The 17,398-nt window shown below is 36.4% G+C and overlaps 1 protein-coding gene across 4 annotated transcripts; it reads right to left on the minus strand.

Annotated features, from left to right (window-relative positions):
* Nucleotides 1-346: 346 nt before the first annotated feature.
* On the minus strand, nucleotides 347-17,034 carry LOC147408364 (protein TOPLESS-RELATED PROTEIN 2-like). 4 transcript variants are annotated; one of them, XM_086437340.1, is made up of 23 exons: nucleotides 16,245-17,033; nucleotides 15,860-16,153; nucleotides 15,600-15,758; nucleotides 15,068-15,245; nucleotides 14,851-14,968; nucleotides 14,631-14,740; nucleotides 12,029-12,167; nucleotides 11,832-11,905; nucleotides 11,513-11,656; nucleotides 11,341-11,436; nucleotides 11,158-11,253; nucleotides 10,796-10,923; nucleotides 10,350-10,584; nucleotides 10,086-10,253; nucleotides 9,837-9,944; nucleotides 9,504-9,650; nucleotides 8,526-8,636; nucleotides 8,249-8,431; nucleotides 7,996-8,124; nucleotides 3,675-3,770; nucleotides 3,276-3,461; nucleotides 1,153-1,325; nucleotides 347-997 (listed from the first exon to the last, which is right to left on the minus strand). In XM_086437340.1, exons 1-23 carry the CDS (start codon nucleotides 16,322-16,324, stop codon nucleotides 787-789), a joined length of 3,363 nt encoding a protein of 1,120 aa, XP_086293466.1. In that variant the 5' UTR covers nucleotides 16,325-17,033; the 3' UTR covers nucleotides 347-786. The 4 variants fall into 4 exon arrangements, with proteins under 4 accessions (XP_086293466.1, XP_086293464.1, XP_086293465.1 ...); XM_086437338.1 differs by having other exon boundaries at nucleotides 11,796-11,905; nucleotides 16,245-17,032; XM_086437339.1 differs by having other exon boundaries at nucleotides 347-994; nucleotides 11,796-11,905; nucleotides 16,245-17,031.
* Between the last annotated feature and the right edge of the window lie 364 nt (nucleotides 17,035-17,398).

Here is a 17,398-nt window from a genome sequence, read left to right on the forward strand (position 1 = left end):
ATTTGACGAAATTGTTATGATTTCAGCAAACAGTTCAATTTAGTAACCAAAAAGAAATCGTGAATGTGTTTTTCAAGTGACAAGATCACAAGTTTAAAGTGACAAATCTAGCTGAAGTAACAAACCTTGCAAAATTGTCACTCTAAAACCTTCAATATCATTACCTTGCATGTTTTCGTAAATATCTCAAGGAGCTTTTGTAATGCTTAAATATTACCATTTTCAGTTAATGATCTCAGCCATCCTACTTTGAGCTACAATTTGAAGCCAGAAAAAATGTGGGTACAGGTCACCCCCAAAAAAAAAAAAAAAAAAACGAAACTAAGCATAGGAGAGATTCAAACAATTTTCTGAACAATAGTTGCATTTCAGTATGAAGTATAAACCTAAGACTGGTGTAGTAACAAACATAGGCAACCTAAAAAAAAGAGAGAACTGTCTGTCTTACCATCCTATCACTCACAACTTCATGCTACAAGCAATACATTTCTTTTATAGAACTAAATAGTAGGCAAAATGGCCTCTCCTAACTCTATTGTGTAGGCATCTCTGCAATATAATAAGATATAGACTTAAATTTTTCTCACTAAATTTAACCCAACATCCTCCTTTCGCATCCATCACCACCAAAACAGAAGTGAAGGGGAAAAAAACACACTTTACAATGGGGAAATGGCACAAGCAACGACTGCATGGCAACAAATTAGGTTAAAAAAACATGGTTGCCTCCTATACGTTTCTCTGTTGTGCTCTCTTTCCTTCCTCACAACATGGTCATCACACCATTTACCTGGAAGAGTGTTCTGATGGCTGCTGCTGATTACTTGATGCTGGATTGGAAGATGTCACGTTTCCATTATTATCTTGAGGTGGGCCACCCCACTTTGGCTCTGCATCTGATGGTTCTACCACATGGACAGATCCGTCGCTCATGCCAAGGGCTATCTGGTTCGCTTCAGATGGGTGTGCTGCTATCACCAAAGGGTGAGCAGAACTGGTTTTTTTTTTTTCAAAAAGAAAAAAAAAAAATCCAAGTCAGAGACACAGATAACAGTAATTTACTGCAATTTTGCCCAACCTGCATTTATTTATTTTATTTTATTTTTTACTAGATTGAAATAAAAGCAAACACCTACACTTTGAATTAAATACCTGGAAGTGGAGGGAGGCATGTAAGCGGAGGGTGCAATCTGACATCGGAGCCTCAAGCTGTCAGCATCAAATATCCCAACAGCTCCATCACAAAATCCAGCATACACAAGCAGACCATCACACGAATAGATCGCACTCGAGATGGGTGCAGAGAGCTCATCTCTAGGTGACCACTGCATGTATATTTTCATCAGCAGACTGCCATATATAGAATTGAATGAATGGTGGAAAGGAATAAGATCTCAAACTCTTAGTTGACGCTTAATAGTTATCCATCTATTTATTTTAATTTTTTGATAGGCAAAAGATTTAGTTAGCACTCTATTTTTTAAATCTAAAGATCAACATTTTTAGTATCCTCTCTCTATCAGCTACCTGTTTCATGTTTCTCACAAATATAGAACTTCTTTGAGTCTGCCTGAATGACTGCAGAGATAATATTTCCAAGAGAAAAAAAAAAAACCAATTTCCCAAGAAATGGCCCAGATATATAGATCTTCTCAGAAAATGTTTTCCTACGTTTGATAATGCATTTGTTCCAAAGGAAATGTCAAAAAAAGAGTTGGTTGTTAGTTTGCAGGGAATCATGAGAGAATGACATAAGGATGATCCCTGACAGGCAATAAAACGTCTTTTTTTTTGTATGTGTGCACATGTGGGGTGGGTAGACATGTTCATGGGAAAATGATTTCAAACAAAAAATGGGCACTCTTACACCTGTAAAACATATTTTCCAAGGAAAATCCTTTTTTGGCTGATTTTCCCATGTTTATAGTCTTTGAGTTTTATATACAATGATACTGAAACAATTGGATCAAGAGAAGTTTTGCCTGACATCAGTGTAGTTAAGGGTGAAAGGCGCACTTAAGGCCGCCTAGTGCCTGAGGCACAAGGCAAGGCGCACTCCCGATTGAAGTAAAGATAAATAATGAAAGTAGGTGAGGCTACTTTATAAAATTTATAAATATTCTACAATTACAACTATAAAATTTATATTTATATACAAATATTTAGTATTTCAATCACTATAGATAAGTTAAGCTAAACCACAATAAGCAGGTAAAAAACAAACAATAAAATTAGGTATGAATAAAATATCATAAAAATAATGAACTAAATTAAATTGAAATTTAAAACTTAAAAGTTCAAGACAATCACAAAATCTCATTATACCAAGAGTAGGATAAATAAAAGATAAGTTTCAAAATTCAAAAATATCAACTATGAGCAAGCCTCAAAGCATCACACCTCATCGTCATCAAGTAACACATGACTCTCATCAATATACAGTAAATTGTAAAAAAATAAAATAAAAAGTTGAAGAAAATCTATCTATATATATATAATGACGTAACTTAATAGGTTACATCAACCAATTGGGCTTATAAAGAAAAATCACATTTTATTTGATATGTAAGTGAAGAGTATGCCTCATGCACCTCCTTGCCTGAGGCGCAGCTCAGGCATGCACCTCCCTCTGCCTTGAAAAACATGCCTTGCCATACCTATACCTAGGCGTTGCTGCCACACCTCGCCTTCGCTCCTTGATAACACTGTCTGACATACATTTGAGAATTCTTCCTTCAACAACCAATTTCAATCCTATAACTTTTGGGTACAATCTCTACAACCTTTTATACGTAATCAAACCATATTAAGTAAATTTTGAGATTTCCTTGCTTAACTTCTTATTATCTTGCAAATGATCAAGGATAAATTTATGTGTTAGGGTCTTTGACAAGATAAGTATAGCTCCAAGGGCATTTCAATCTATTCAAATTTACTTAAAACACTTACAAGTGACAAAGTTGTATATTGTGACTTCAACTAGGTACTTTCATAAGCACAAACCTGGGTCATTCAATAATAAATTAGTGCAGTTCAACTAGTTGGGGGGGGTCCAAGAAAATGCAAATCTACCAGACAACTGTTTTGTTAAACACTTGAGAATCAAGCTTTGCTTTGACCTGCCTTTTTTTTAATATAAATCATCATGGTTTAAATGGTCAATCAATAAGCAACAGTAAGTCCAAAGTTTACAGCAGAAATTTTGAAAACCAGGAAATCATATCGACTTGGGTATGAAATGAATGATATTTACGTGAAGTTATAAAGAAACTCACTGTGCGTAAGCATTCAAGTTTGCTGTTGTAGACAGAAATTTGGCTTTCATGAGCCACCAAAATATGAGCTTGATCATTATGGAACTGGACTTTAGTTTCGCCAACCATAGGAGCTGATCGACCGGCTGGTGCTTGTATAAACCTTGCTTTCCTCTTCTCCCATCCATCGATACTCCATAAACACACCTGTAATTCATTCATAAGAAGTCTTAAGAGTCTCGTACCATTAATAACTAACAAAATCCAGAAATTAATTCATTAAAAGAAGCTCAATTTCCCTGTGCATCAACATCAAAATTAAAAGAAGACATCATAATTATTGGCTAAGCTAATGTTTGGAATGCCCGTGGCAAACCAGGTTCACAAGATGAGAAAACATTCATATTATCTACAATTTACCTGAGCATCAGCCCCTGAAGATACCAGTACATTCAAAGTCTGCGAAAATGCAAGGCCTGTTACCCTTTTTTGGTGACCCTTGAGCTTCGTTTTAACCTGAAAAAGAAGAGAGGAAATCAGAGGTTAAATGTGATCTCTCCAGATCAGACAGATTGGGGGGGGGGGGGGGGTTTGAAAATCCTCAAGTGATAAGTAGCTTAAAAAAAAAAATATCACTAGTTTTCAAATAAATATAGATACCCTTCACTTTGGAGGAGATTACTTACCTATAAATGCCCCACAAAAAATAAAGAAAAAAGACAATTTAAATATGATCTTGTTTTCAATTTGCTTTTCTTAATTTTTTCCCTCTAACAAAGACTTTTTGTCCTATTTCAACAGTTTTATCAAATGATTGAATTCGTTGCAAGGCAGGAAAAGACTAATAAAAGTGCATATAAAAACTCGTGTAAGCTTATACAGAATAATCATTCTTAAGCTGTCCAAAGGGGATTTCCAGTTTGCTTGACAAGAAAAGAGAACAAAGATCAATAGCCAACTTTCCAAACCAAATCAAAACAAATTAAATGTGTACCATATTTTGCGAAGGGTTTCTCACTGTTGACTTAAAATTTTCAAAGGATCGTGTATGAAGTTTTTTATGGATAATGCATCCCTATATATATGAAGTTTTTTTTATTATGAAGTTTTTTTTTATTGAATTGCCTTCAGAATTAACTGATTTTAGATCAATTTCTTGTGGTAATGCTTTATATAAGATTATTTCTAAAGTTCTACCCAACAGGATTAGTCAAGTGACCAGCATTCATCAAAGGCCAGAACATCTCAGACAACCTCCTCCTTGCCCATGAGCTGGTCAGGACCTATCACAGGAAGAAGACTAGTTCAAGGAGAGCTGTAAAGATCGACTTGAAGAAAGCTTATGATACAGTGAACTGGGACACAGTCAAAGGCACTCACTGTAACCGCATTCAAATACCCTTAGAAGTTCATTGATTGGGTTTTTAAGTGCATCTCGAGTGTTTCCTACACCATTTCCCTGAATGGCTCCTTCACTGGGTGATTTGAAAGGAAGACGGGCTTGAGACAAGAGGACCCATTATCCTCATACCTGTTTGTGCTAATCATGGAAACTCTTAATCCCCTTTTCCGAGAAAGGGTAGAGGACAAGCTATTCAAATTTCACCCCAAATGCAAGAAGCTCAAGCTTACTCACTTATGCTTTGCAGACGACCTTCTCATTTTCTTCAAGGGCAACAAGAAGAGTGCGGGGGCTATTCACTCTATGCTTCAAGAGTTTAGTGCTCTCATGGTTTGGAAGTCAACTTAGATAAAAGTTCCATATATCTAGCTGGTGGGAATAGTAGCTGGAAGATATGTGGTGAACATTCTTGGAGTGAGGAATGGGACCCTTCCTGTTAGTTACTTGGGGCTTCCCCTCCTCTCTTCTAGGCTTTCTTCAAGGGATTGCCAGCCTCTTCTTGGAGTGAGGAATGGGACCCTTCCTGTTAGTTACTGGGGGCTTCCCCTCCTCTCTTCTAGGCTTTCTTCAAGGGATTGCCAGCCTTTTGTGAAGAAGCTATCTTTGAGAATCAATTCTTGGAAAGGTAGGCTCCTCTCCTATGCAGGAAGGTTGGAATTGGTCAAATCGGTCTTGCTTAGCATCAAAGTTTACTGGTGCAATTGCTTCATGCCACCAGCCATGGTTGTCAAGGACATGGAGAGGATCTGTGCCATATTTCTATGGTCTGGGCCTGATAGCCAGAAGAGCAGCAGTGCGGTGTGCTGGAATGATGTCTGCAAGCCTATTGCCGATGGAGGTCTTGGCCTTGTGAGCATTACTGTATTTAACAAGGCAGCGATTGTCCGCTATGTCTGGAAGTTGTCTTCAAATCAGGACTTCCTCTGGATAAGATGGGTTAAATCTAACTTTCTTAAGGCAGGAACATTTGGACTTTAAAGATTCCCAATGAAGCTTCATGGAGCGGGAGGAATATTCTGAAAGCTAGAGAAGCAGCCTTGGCTACCATCGCCTACTTAATCGGCAAAGGTAGATCAACCAAGATATGGGAGGACCCATGGCACCCCCTTGGCATTCTTAAGCATGTGTTCAATGATGACCTTACTCACGACTCAAGGTTGGGACCTAGTGCTAAGGTTTCGGCTACAATTAGTAATGGACATTGGAGAATTCCAATTGGAAGAGAAGGGAGCATGCTTGAGATATCTCTCAGCTCCTTGATCAAGTCCCTATTCACGCTGGCAGTGAGGATAGAATTATCTGGAAGAGAAACACCAATGGTACACTGTGGGTACAACCACTGACTCTTTTCCGATCTCCCATCCAAATCCTATCTGAGTGCATTTGGTCTGGAATAAGGCTAGTATTCCTAGACACAACTTTATAGCATGGCTGGCTATGAAAGGAAGGACTTTAAACTTTGAAGAAGCGTAAGGATTTGGGGCTGAATGTCGATGCCAAGTGCAGGCTGTGTAGAGGCAATGAAAAGGACATTAATCATTTGTTCTACCTTTGTCTGTTCGGGAGAACAATCTAGAATGCCATTTTTAAGAAGTGTCTTGTTTGTAGACTGCCAGGGAATTGGGAAGAAGAGGTGACTTGGCCTGCCATCAACTTCAAAGGGAATTCGATTATTCAAAGAATGAAGCAAGTGGCCTTCTGCGCCTTTATCTATCATCTATGGAGGAAGAGGTGCAATTGGGCATCTACCTAAACAAATTCAGGGATCCAGCCTTGGTCTTTTACAGCATCTTGGAAGATATCTTTTACAGCATCTTGGAAGATATCTGGATTAAGTTTGGGGATGACATAGATAGCACTGAAGATTCGAATAACAACAGGGCATTCATTCATTCTTGGGGCTTCCAGGCTAGTTTCACTCATCCCTGGAGGATTTTTTGCTCCTGGACAAAGCCTCATGCTGGTGTATGAGCTTAACCACTGATGGATCCTTTTCTCCCACAAAAGGTGATTATGGTGCCATCATCCGAGACCATGTGAGTTGTGTGAGAGCTGCGATTGCTGGAGGAGATAACCCAAGATCTGTCTTATATCATGAGATGCAATGCAAGGCATCCTTGAAGGGATTAGGTTGGCCGGTACCCATGATTGCTTGAGAGTTCTGGTTCAATCTGACTCCATTGTGGCTGTCAACATTCTCAATGATAACTGGAAGGCTCCGTGGCAGGTTCTGCATATAGTTCTCTTGATTAGGAACCTCCTTACTAACTTTCAAGAAGTGTTATTTACCCACATATTTAGAGAGGCCAACAGGGCAGCAGATCTGATTGCTTCTTTGCATGTGAATGTTCGATGCCAAGTCCTTCACTATAACTCTCTTTCCTCTGATTTCTTGTCTATTAGTGTAAGCTCTACCTGAGGTTGTAGCTGGTTTGGGTCTGCCTAACCCTGATTACTTTTCAAAAAAAAAAAAAATCTAGACAAGTGAGATGAGTGGCAAGTAATTAGTTGGTGAAGGTGAGTTTTGAACCCAGGTCATGGTATCAACGCTACAAACTTTAACCAAGTTAGCAAGCAGGCACCATCTAAAATAAAAAATATTTAAGAAACAAAGTATTACTTCAAATTAATATTTAAGAAGCTTTTCATTATAATAAAAATAAATAATAAATAAAAATAAAGGGTATGTCCATGGTTATTTATGACTCAAAAAGCTATGTTGCATGGATTCTCCAAACCAGAAGAAGCATTGGCCCTTCTGCTTGGCATGCTGCAAATCATTTGTAAATGCAAAGTGCATATGATTTTCATAGCAAAAAATTTGCATGGATCACCTAAATTCTTAAGAAATTTCAGTAAATGATTTGCGGCACGAAAAGTACCTCAAATCATTTGCAAAATCACAATGAAATTTTTTATTGCAAACAACAACCAATCAATAGTTACCAAGCAATAGTAAATCATTTGCAAATGCATATGATTTGTATTGTTCCAAGCAGGGCCATCATGTTGAATTTTGATTGACTGCAAACACTGCGCGACAGTTACACAGCTCTATTTGTTCTTAATTTCCTTGTAGGACAATGACATTTACCATAGGTTGTGAGTACAATGACACACATGAATTCTCTTCTATATGTTTATGACACATCATATCATCCCATTATCTAGTATTATCTTTCATTATTAACTAATTATAATATAATTTGTTTAACATTATCCACAATTTCATGTATCATGTGTTTCAAGGTTCACAGAATCCCACACTATATATCCTTGTAAGATTTTGACACCCATATCCATATCAATGTAGCATAAGGAAAAGGAAAGGTGAATCACCTCATCAACCCGGACATTGTATATTTGAATGGTAGAATCTTCCATTCCTATGGCAATGATGTTATTGTCCTGAGGGTGGAATGCCAAGAAGCTTGCCGCAGGAGGCGGGGGCATGAAAGTTGTCATAACCTGAAATGAGATCATCAGATTCAATTATTCAGAATTTTTATGAACACAAAGATGCATAACTATTAAAAAAAAAAAAATGAAAGAGTTCCCAGAGGTGTAAACAACTAAATAGAAGATAACCGACCCTGAATGTCATCATGTTGAACAAGGAGACCTTCCCACCAGATGCAGACATTACGTAAGAGTCATTCTTAGACAAAGCAATGCACGCAGCTGATTCTTCAGCTGGGACGGTGTCACTTATGTCATTAGTCATGAGAGTTCCATTTGCAGGCTGCCACAGCTGTGGCGGAACAGATGCCGTAGACTGAAATAGCAAGAAAGGGTCATAAGAAAACATATCCTAAAAGAAATAAGTGGATGAATGAGAAGGTAGAATCTTAAATATACATGATACTCACCTTCCCAGATGGATTCCGTTCTATACGGTGCCATTTCCAAAGCTTATGGACCGCATTGGAGGCAAGGGCCAACACTGCCATCCCAGAATTCGTGTATATCAACCGCACGATCTACATTCATGACCATATGTACCTCAATTTCTAACACCAATCAAGCAAAGGTTGCAAGAGCCACAATATAACAAGAATCGGTAAAAAAATAAGATGATATCCATGTTACCCAAGTACATCGGAACCTAGAGAACACATGAAACATAAATCATGGATAACCAAAGATCTTCAAGAAATAATTAACATTTCTGCCACCCAGAAAAGACCAACTTTCATATTCAAGATGAGATTCTCCACATATTCCTCCTCATCCTAAAAGTACAAATAGTTATTGTCTTTCCAAATGCCTAACAACAAAAAGGGAGTATAGACCAAATGATCCTACGTCCGAGAGAGAATATATTTGACCTCCAACACTACAGAAAGGCAACCACAGTTGAGCTCCACACCTCCCTAGCTAAAAAGCAATGATGAAGCAAATGACCGACGGTTTTCCCATTAGTATTGCACATCACACATTAATTAAGATAAATCTTAAGATAAGAGATGGTCTAGTATCAAAACCTTATCCAAACAAGTTTTCCAAGTTCATAAAAAATAGTTTCTTATCAAAATTAGGGCTTAAAGCGGGTCGGGTTCCACATCCAAAATTTTATTCGGATCCAAATTGAATCCTACTAGCTAAAACCATATCCAAACCACTTTATTTTTACCAAACCCATATCCAGACCGAATTAATTGAGTCGGGTTGGATGATTCCGAACCATTGAAGGTTATTTCAATAAAAATCTCTAAAGGTGTGTCAGGTCATAATATTCACATAGAAAGCATAGAACTTTTGACCAAAGGAATTCTGACATGAGATTTTAATCGTTGGGTCAACTGAAACATAAAATTTCAAATCTTAGATTCATTTCCAGAAAATACCTTGCCAACTGCCATGGTGTCTGGCAATCGTAGAGCTTTTAGTTGAGATGAGTCAACAATATCAGGCAACTTCCGGCTTTTATTCTTGTCAACATCGTCTGAAATCCTGGGTTTAACATCTGCTGCTCTGCTGCTTTCCATAGCAGCCTGCAATTTCATCCCAACACATAATCTCAAAACTCTAAATAGAACGTATAAGTAAAATATTTGCATGAAACAGGGAAATCCTTTTTTTTTATCGATAAAGATAATTTTATTAAAAGAAAACAAGGGGGTTGAGGGGAAACTAAAGATGAATCACAACCAAGAAACAGGGAAATCTCAATGACTTACAAGGTTATTAATAGATACTGCAGGTGGGATTCTATCAGTACGATCCAGCATGGAAGGCATCAAGGCAGATACATTCGTTACGGGCCCAAGTGCATTAACAATTGAAGGCTACAAAAGGCAGTTATAGAAAGCATATTGAAACTAAATAAATCAACTATTAACAGAAAAGTACATTCATCCAAGTGTACTTCCGTAAGATAAAAAAGCATTAAGGGGGAAAAAAAAGTAAATAAAGGGTCAAATAATCACCTTCGTGTTGATTGATTCAGAAGGGCCTCGGGACCCCTCAAATGCCCTGCTCTCCAGCATCCTGATCAAGCGCTGACCATCAATATTGCCTAAGATCTTGATTCCATTATCACTTGTTGTGACAGCCAACAATGACCCTTCCTTGTTAAATCTCAGCTTAGGGCTCGCCTGCAAGTAGTGCAGCTAACATGAGTACAAACAACGGTTTCATCAATATTTCAACTCAAAGTGATTGTACCAAAAAAATCAGCAGGCTATACTGACAGGCAATCCACCATCTGCTTCAGTAGCTGTCAACATGTTGGTATTATCCATTTCCCAAAACTTAATCTGAAAATCATCACCGGCAGCCAAGAAACGGTTCCTTGTTGTATCAAACTGTACAACACCTAAAGAACGCTTCCTAAATCCCGAGTATGTCCTTTTGATGGCTCCTTCGCTCTCATTCCACTCAACTAAATGAGAATCACCTTCTTTACTAGTTCCACAAGAGAAGAGCCTAGAAGAAATATGAAGTTAATGATGTAATCAATAGACAATATTGTATGATCAGTTATCACAAAACTGGCACACAAAAAAAAGAACTAAAAGCGGCTAGACATTTTATATTAAAAAAACTTGCAATATTCGAAATAAAAATCAGAATATGGGCAAATAGTAATCAGTAGTAAAATCCATTTATTGTTACCGACTTTCAGGGTAAGCTTTACCTGGTGCCATCAGCACTATATGCCATTGTAGTACACCAAAGTCCAGGAGCATCATAATCCACTCTAGATCCCAAGCAATCATAGAGCCACGCTTTAATTTTCCCATCAATGGCAGTAGAGAAAATAAACTGCATATATCTACTGTGAGTCATTCTACATAATTGAAAATGATGGAAAAACCAGTTCTACATAATACAAATCCACAGATAATCAACAGAGATTCTATTGCCACATCAACTTTTACTAACACCACCCCAATTCATATGTAAATCACCAAAGAATTAGCAAACATCTTAGGGTGGCGTTAGCAAAAGTCGGTGTGGCAATAGAAGCTCTCGTAATCAGTTCTTAAGGAAAGGCACCTGGATATTCTCTTTAGAGTGAGGGCAGACAGAGTAGACAGGAGCTTCATGGCCTTCAAATATATGCAATCTGCGTCCAGCTACAGCATCCCAGACCTGTTATATGACAAAGCAACATGAGGAGTGAGGACAACCAAATTTAGCTTTTCTCGCCAAAACCAAATAAAGCTACAAAGTTAATACCTTAATTGTCTTGTCATCACCACATGTGACAATGCAGAGTTGCTTGTTGGGATGAGAAAAGGAAATATCGTTAACTCCACCAATATGGGCATCAATCTACAACACACAGTCAGTCAACAATCTGTATCTTGCTCAACAAAGAAAACAAAAACATCCACGCCACATAGGATACCTCCAAATGCTGTCTCAATTCTCCAATTGGGCTGTAAGTGTATGTCTGAACAATGTGTTTCGAGAACGCAACACCAAGAATAGATCCATCTGGTCCCCAAACGCAGCGATTAACAAATACCGAAGCATCTTTCTTCAATGATGACTGGAAAATTAACAAAAATCAATTATAACTATATTTATATCACAGTCCTCTTATCTAATAAACCTAATCCAACCGGCATGCTTGATATTGAGAGATTTAATGGCATTAGATCCATGAAAATACAAGATAAAGCAACTACCTGCAATGGCGTTGAACAAGCTGAGACATCCCAAACCTTGAAAGGTTTATATGCTAGCCTTTCTCGAGATCCAACTTCCCAAATCGCAATGTCACCAACATTTGTCCCGGCTAAAAGATAAAATTAGACCAAGACAGTTCAACAATTACAAATTAGTGTTATAGCCCATCATAAATCAAATACATGCCAAAATCTAAATGGAAATTCGAAAAGCAGTTGTTCAAGTAGCAAACCTAGAAGAATGGTCTGTTGATGTGGATGGAAGTCCATGCTCGTGACATTAGACCCTTGGTTAAGGGTCCGCAAAACAGTTTTAGGAAGTTCATCTTGTAAGTACGTACTGTGAGGATGTGTTACACCAGAAAACGACACCTACAGAGTCAATATTTTAGCGTGCTGATTATGTGGGGATAACTGTATGAACAAACACTTACAACCACCCAATATGAAAATCAATGTTTTCAACAGTGTGAAGAATATACGAGGCTTTTTCCTTCATGAGGTGTGGCATAAAACTCAAAGCAGTATGAGGTGTAAGCCTAGAATTGTTGTCAAAAGAAGCACTTCGAAATATTCATATATCTTACATATAAACTCAAAAATCTGAACCGGCTACCAAAAAAAAAAAAGAAGATTTGAGGTGTAAGACTTGAATTGTTCTTAAAAGAAGCACATTAAAATATTCATATAACAATACACAAATTTAAATAAACTAATTGGCTTCAAAAAAAATAAAAATAAATAAGCAACAAGTTAGGGGTTCACTGAGGGTGTAAGGCTCAATTGTTCATAAAAGAAGCGCTTTCAAAAATTCATACAAGCTACATAAAAAATTAAATAAATGAATCAGCTACATAGAAAAAAAAAAACAAAAAAAGAGAGTCAAAGCCTCTCCTTTTTCCTATTTACCAGTAAAAATAACTTATTTTGAGGCCTTCTTTTCTTAACTAGCTTTTTTATGTGATGGCCATAAAAAAATGTCTTTTATCAATAGAAAGGTGTCATTGTTAATTCTTGTATCAATTTCTCTATTAATCAACTTCCATTTCTTGTATCGATTTCTCTATTAATCAACTTCCTTCTTACATACAACATATCCCCAAGGGTTTGGCACCCTAACATTTTTTGTTTATCCAACACTAATCAATATGGTCACAGAAACACTTCTAGTTGAAGTCATTCAAATTATGCATGGCAGAATTAACTGGGAATGATTTTAAACGTGTTGGAGGCTTACACATGCCTCATGATGAGGCTCCCAATGAAGGCATTGATGCTTTAAGGAAAGGTCCCCTTTCCTCTCATAAAGGCATACAACTTATTCAATGATGCATTGGAAAAGCTCACGCCTTGGATGAAACCAACACCTTTTAACTTGATTGAGGCACACTCTTTCGGGGATATCTAATATTTCTTCTTCTTTTTCATTCCATTTTTTGCAGTATTATTATATAATAGTCCTTAATGATAATTGTGAAGTTATCCATGTTATAACAGTTAATTGTGAACTTATCCATGGTTTAAAATCTTGTTTCGATTTGGTGTTTCTATTTTTTTTTTTTAAATAAAAGGGACAATTATCAAAAAAATACAAAAAAAAATTTATTTATCAAAAAAAATCCAATTTTTAAAATTTTTCTCTCCTCAATTTTCCTCAAGACTTTCTCTCTCCTTTAATATTTTAATATAAAAAAAAAAATTTAATCGGTCTTTGAAAGACCGGTTTTTCTCTCTCTTCATTTATTTCTCTCCCCCTTTCTCTCTCCTCTATCATTTAAAAAAAAAATGAATTTTTTTTTTAAAGATTTTTCTCTCTTCATTCATTTCTCTCACCCCTTTCTCTCTCCTATTATTTAAAAAAAAAAACGAATTTTTTTAAAAAAGGTTTTTCTCTCTTCATTCATTTCTCTCACCCCTTTCTCTCTCCTATTATTAAAAAAAAAAAAAAATTTAAATAACAGAGGAGAGAGAAATGAATGAAGAGAGAGAAAAATATATTTAAAAAAAAATTCGTTTTTTTTTTTTAAATAATAGGAGAGAGAGGGGGTGAGAGAAATGAATGAAGAGAGAGAAAAACCTTTTTTTTTTAATTCGTTTTTTTTTTAAATAATAGGAGAGAGAAAGGGGTGAGAGAAATGAATGAAGAGAGAAAAATCTTTTTTTTTTTTAAATCATTTTTTTTTTAAATGATAGAGGAGAGAGAAAGGGGGAGAGAAATAAATGAAGAGAGAGAAAAACCGGTCTTTCAAAGACCGGTTTTTTTAATTAAAATATTAAAGGAGAGAGAATGTCTTGAGGAAAATTGAGGAGAGAGAAAAACCGGTCTTTAAAAGATCGGTTTTGTATTTTTTTTGAAAAATTTTAAAAATTGGATTTGTTTTGATAAATATTTTTTTTTTTGGTATTTTTTTGATAATTGTCCCTAAATAAAATGATGGTGAAACATTCCCAGTACACTTGAAACATTAAATTAACATTTAAATAAGTCTTTTAAAGGAGACCATGGTCAAGGGGCATATCATCACTTTGGAAACACAGGTGTCTCCAATACTTACCAAAACATGAGGGCCCTATTTAAATTAAAACTTGAATGTAGAAGAATACATGCTTGTGAGGTTTATGCCTTACGCTTCAAGACTATGGGCAATGAAGGAAAGAAGTTCTAAATCATCTTCATTAGGGTTTTTTTTTTGGGGGGGGGGCATAAGCTTCACATGCCCCAAGGCTAGAATTTTTATCAAAAATGAAAGCCAAGTACTTCTAAACCATGGCATCTCTCACATCATTATTCGAAGTTTTCCAAAACTTTTTTTCCATTTTGGTTTTTCTTCATACCTCTTCAGATGGACCAGTGCGCATACGCATCATCAGATGCTCAGAATCAGCAGACTGATAATCCATCCCTGGCGCACTTGGGGGAGTTCTTGGATGCTTTAGGAATGGAGCTACAACATTACAAATTGATATTGTAATTTAAAAAGACCATATAAACAGAGAAAGATCCTGAACCAGTACCAATCAAAAGCTCAAATAGTACCATTAGAAAGAAGCTTACAAGCATTAGGAGACTGGACAAGACCAGGGGGGCCCACTGCATGAGGCATAGAAGGGTTAGGGTTTGACATCCACCCCGCAATAGTACTAGCTGATGGAGGAACAACTGGCTGGAATGGCTGCACAGTAATAGAGCATGACATCAAGAAGAAGACACACACACTTCAAATCATTGGGAACCATGTTCACACGCATGTGGGAAGATGCAATTTACTCACAATATGGGCACCAATAGGAGGGAACGCTCCTGCTTTAGGAATGGGTCCCACGATGGGGCTGTTGGTAGGAGGAGGGCCACGAGCTCCATTGCTAGGAGCACAAGTATGATCAGTGAAAAGCGTTTTGATGTCAGGGTTTGAACGGGGATTCTTGCAAAGCTGGTGCTGCCAATTAAGGCTGGAAATCCTCAAAAAATAAAGAACAATAAATAGAAAATCTTTAATCAATGAGGATCTCAGATAAACTGTAATTTTAAACTTCTTCATTGCATGCCACAAATTCAAAGGTTACTAAATGGAGAAATCATCTACATCTTATCACAAATATTGAGACAAGAAACATGAATCCAATTTCATTTATCAAACTTTGAGCTATATACTCTGTCAAGGCATTTACTTTCAAACCATCTTTACTACCTCAAATTATTAACAAGGATAATAAAATGTGAGCCCAATTAAAATTAATGGCTCCACATCTGATTTTAGATGCAATTATATGTATAAAGTAAAAGTTAAAAAATTAAGGCACAACCTCTGGTTTATCAACGTCCGCAGACGGGAAGTTTTGAATAGTGGAAATTGAAGCTTGTCTCTAAACAATGGGTTTGCTTCGATAAGTTTCTTAAGTTCCATAAGCATAATGTTCCGGGCGGATTTAGTATCCCCATACTTGGAAAGCTGCTCATTCTGCCTAATGAAACATTAAACAAATTGCTAAAAATGCATTAGAATCGTGTACTACAAAATTTACTCTGTAATTCATGAAGAACACCAAAAAGTGAACAAATATACCTGAAGTTCTCAAGAGTAAGTAACTGTGTAATCTCCTTGAAAAGTTCTTCATTAAAAGAAGCAAAAACCTTAAGATCCTTAACAAGAATCTCAACAGCCTTGGCTCGGTCCTGTCTATCTAGAGCTTCTAAATACTTCTGTTTTCTTATTTCAAAAAAAATCTTCATGGAGTAACGATTGTCTTCGACTTTTGTGAACCCAGATAAGTAACGTTCTACTTCATCCCATTCGCCTAACTGAACTTGATCCTCAAAGTATTTCATATTGAAGAAAAAACCCGATTCTTGTTCTAACCTAAAATTTGATAAGAACATATAAAACATCAATTAGAACCCTAACAAGCTCATTTAATAATTAATGACTTGCAAATAAGAACTACACTTACTTGTGAACCGTCTCTTTGAATTTTTCCTCGTCTAAGAACTGTAAGATTAAGAAAACCAATTCCCTACTTAAGGAGGACATGGTTCCCGGGATCCCTAATTGCTCCAGTGCAAAGATCGGAGTCGATATCAAACAAACAACAGAGAGAAGAACAGAACAAAACACAACAGAGGAACAAAAACGAGACTCTTTCCTCCTCTCTCCCTCAGAGAAACATAATCTATGAGGTTTTTAATAAACAACAAATGATTGTTTCAACAAATATCTAACGTGAAAACAACCTCAAATCCTAACAAAAGGATCACATGCAACCTTCTAATACTAACATTTCCACAAATAAAATTTCTAATAAGATAATAAAACACAGAAAAGATTTAATAACTTGCTCTTCCCACCTCCTCCTCTCACGATTAAACCCTGATTTTTCCCCAATTTCGAAACTGACAGATCCAAGGAAGAAGAAAACAAGGAGATGTTGCCAAAAAAGGAAATGGAGTTTGTTTTAAAAAGATTGTTTAGAAAATCTAATCGAGAAAACAGAAGAGGAGATAAGTTTCTTCTGATCTAACAAAATACAGGGATATCTGAAGAAAGTGAAGAAGCTAAAAAAGAGGAAAATGAGTTGAACTTTGAAGATTTTTGAAGATTCGAGAGATTATTACTCGCAAATTGAATCTCCTATTAGAGAAGAAGAAAAGCAGGATAAACCATTTCTAGGGTTAGGGTTTCTTGTTTCTGCTCTTTCTGTTCTTCTTCTCTCGTCTGAACCAAATTTATACAACTTTGGCTGCCCATCGCTTTCTGTCTCTGTGTGTGCCGTGGTGTGTAGATGTGTTTTGTTTTCTTTCACTTTTTTGACAGCCTTTACGATGCAACCTGTGTATAACTTTCTTTCTCCTTTTATATTTACATTTGTATCCTTTTCTTTTTTTTTAATTATTGTTCTTATTTATTACATTTGTAATAAAATATTTTTTCACTGCAATGCATTTCAAATTTCATAGTTGAGTGATTCATTTTCAAAGTCTTTTATTTTAATAGAACATCTTTTAGTTTTTTTAAACCAAATTTATACCATGAACTTAGTGACAATCTGTGTGATCCAAATGAGTAGGGACAATACTAAGATTTTACTCATATGGGGGCAACTAAGGT

This window comes from Akebia trifoliata, chromosome 3 (assembly GCF_017979445.1).
Source record: "Akebia trifoliata isolate Shusen 1 chromosome 3, ASM1797944v1, whole genome shotgun sequence".
NCBI classification, from domain to species: domain Eukaryota; kingdom Viridiplantae; phylum Streptophyta; class Magnoliopsida; order Ranunculales; family Lardizabalaceae; genus Akebia; species Akebia trifoliata.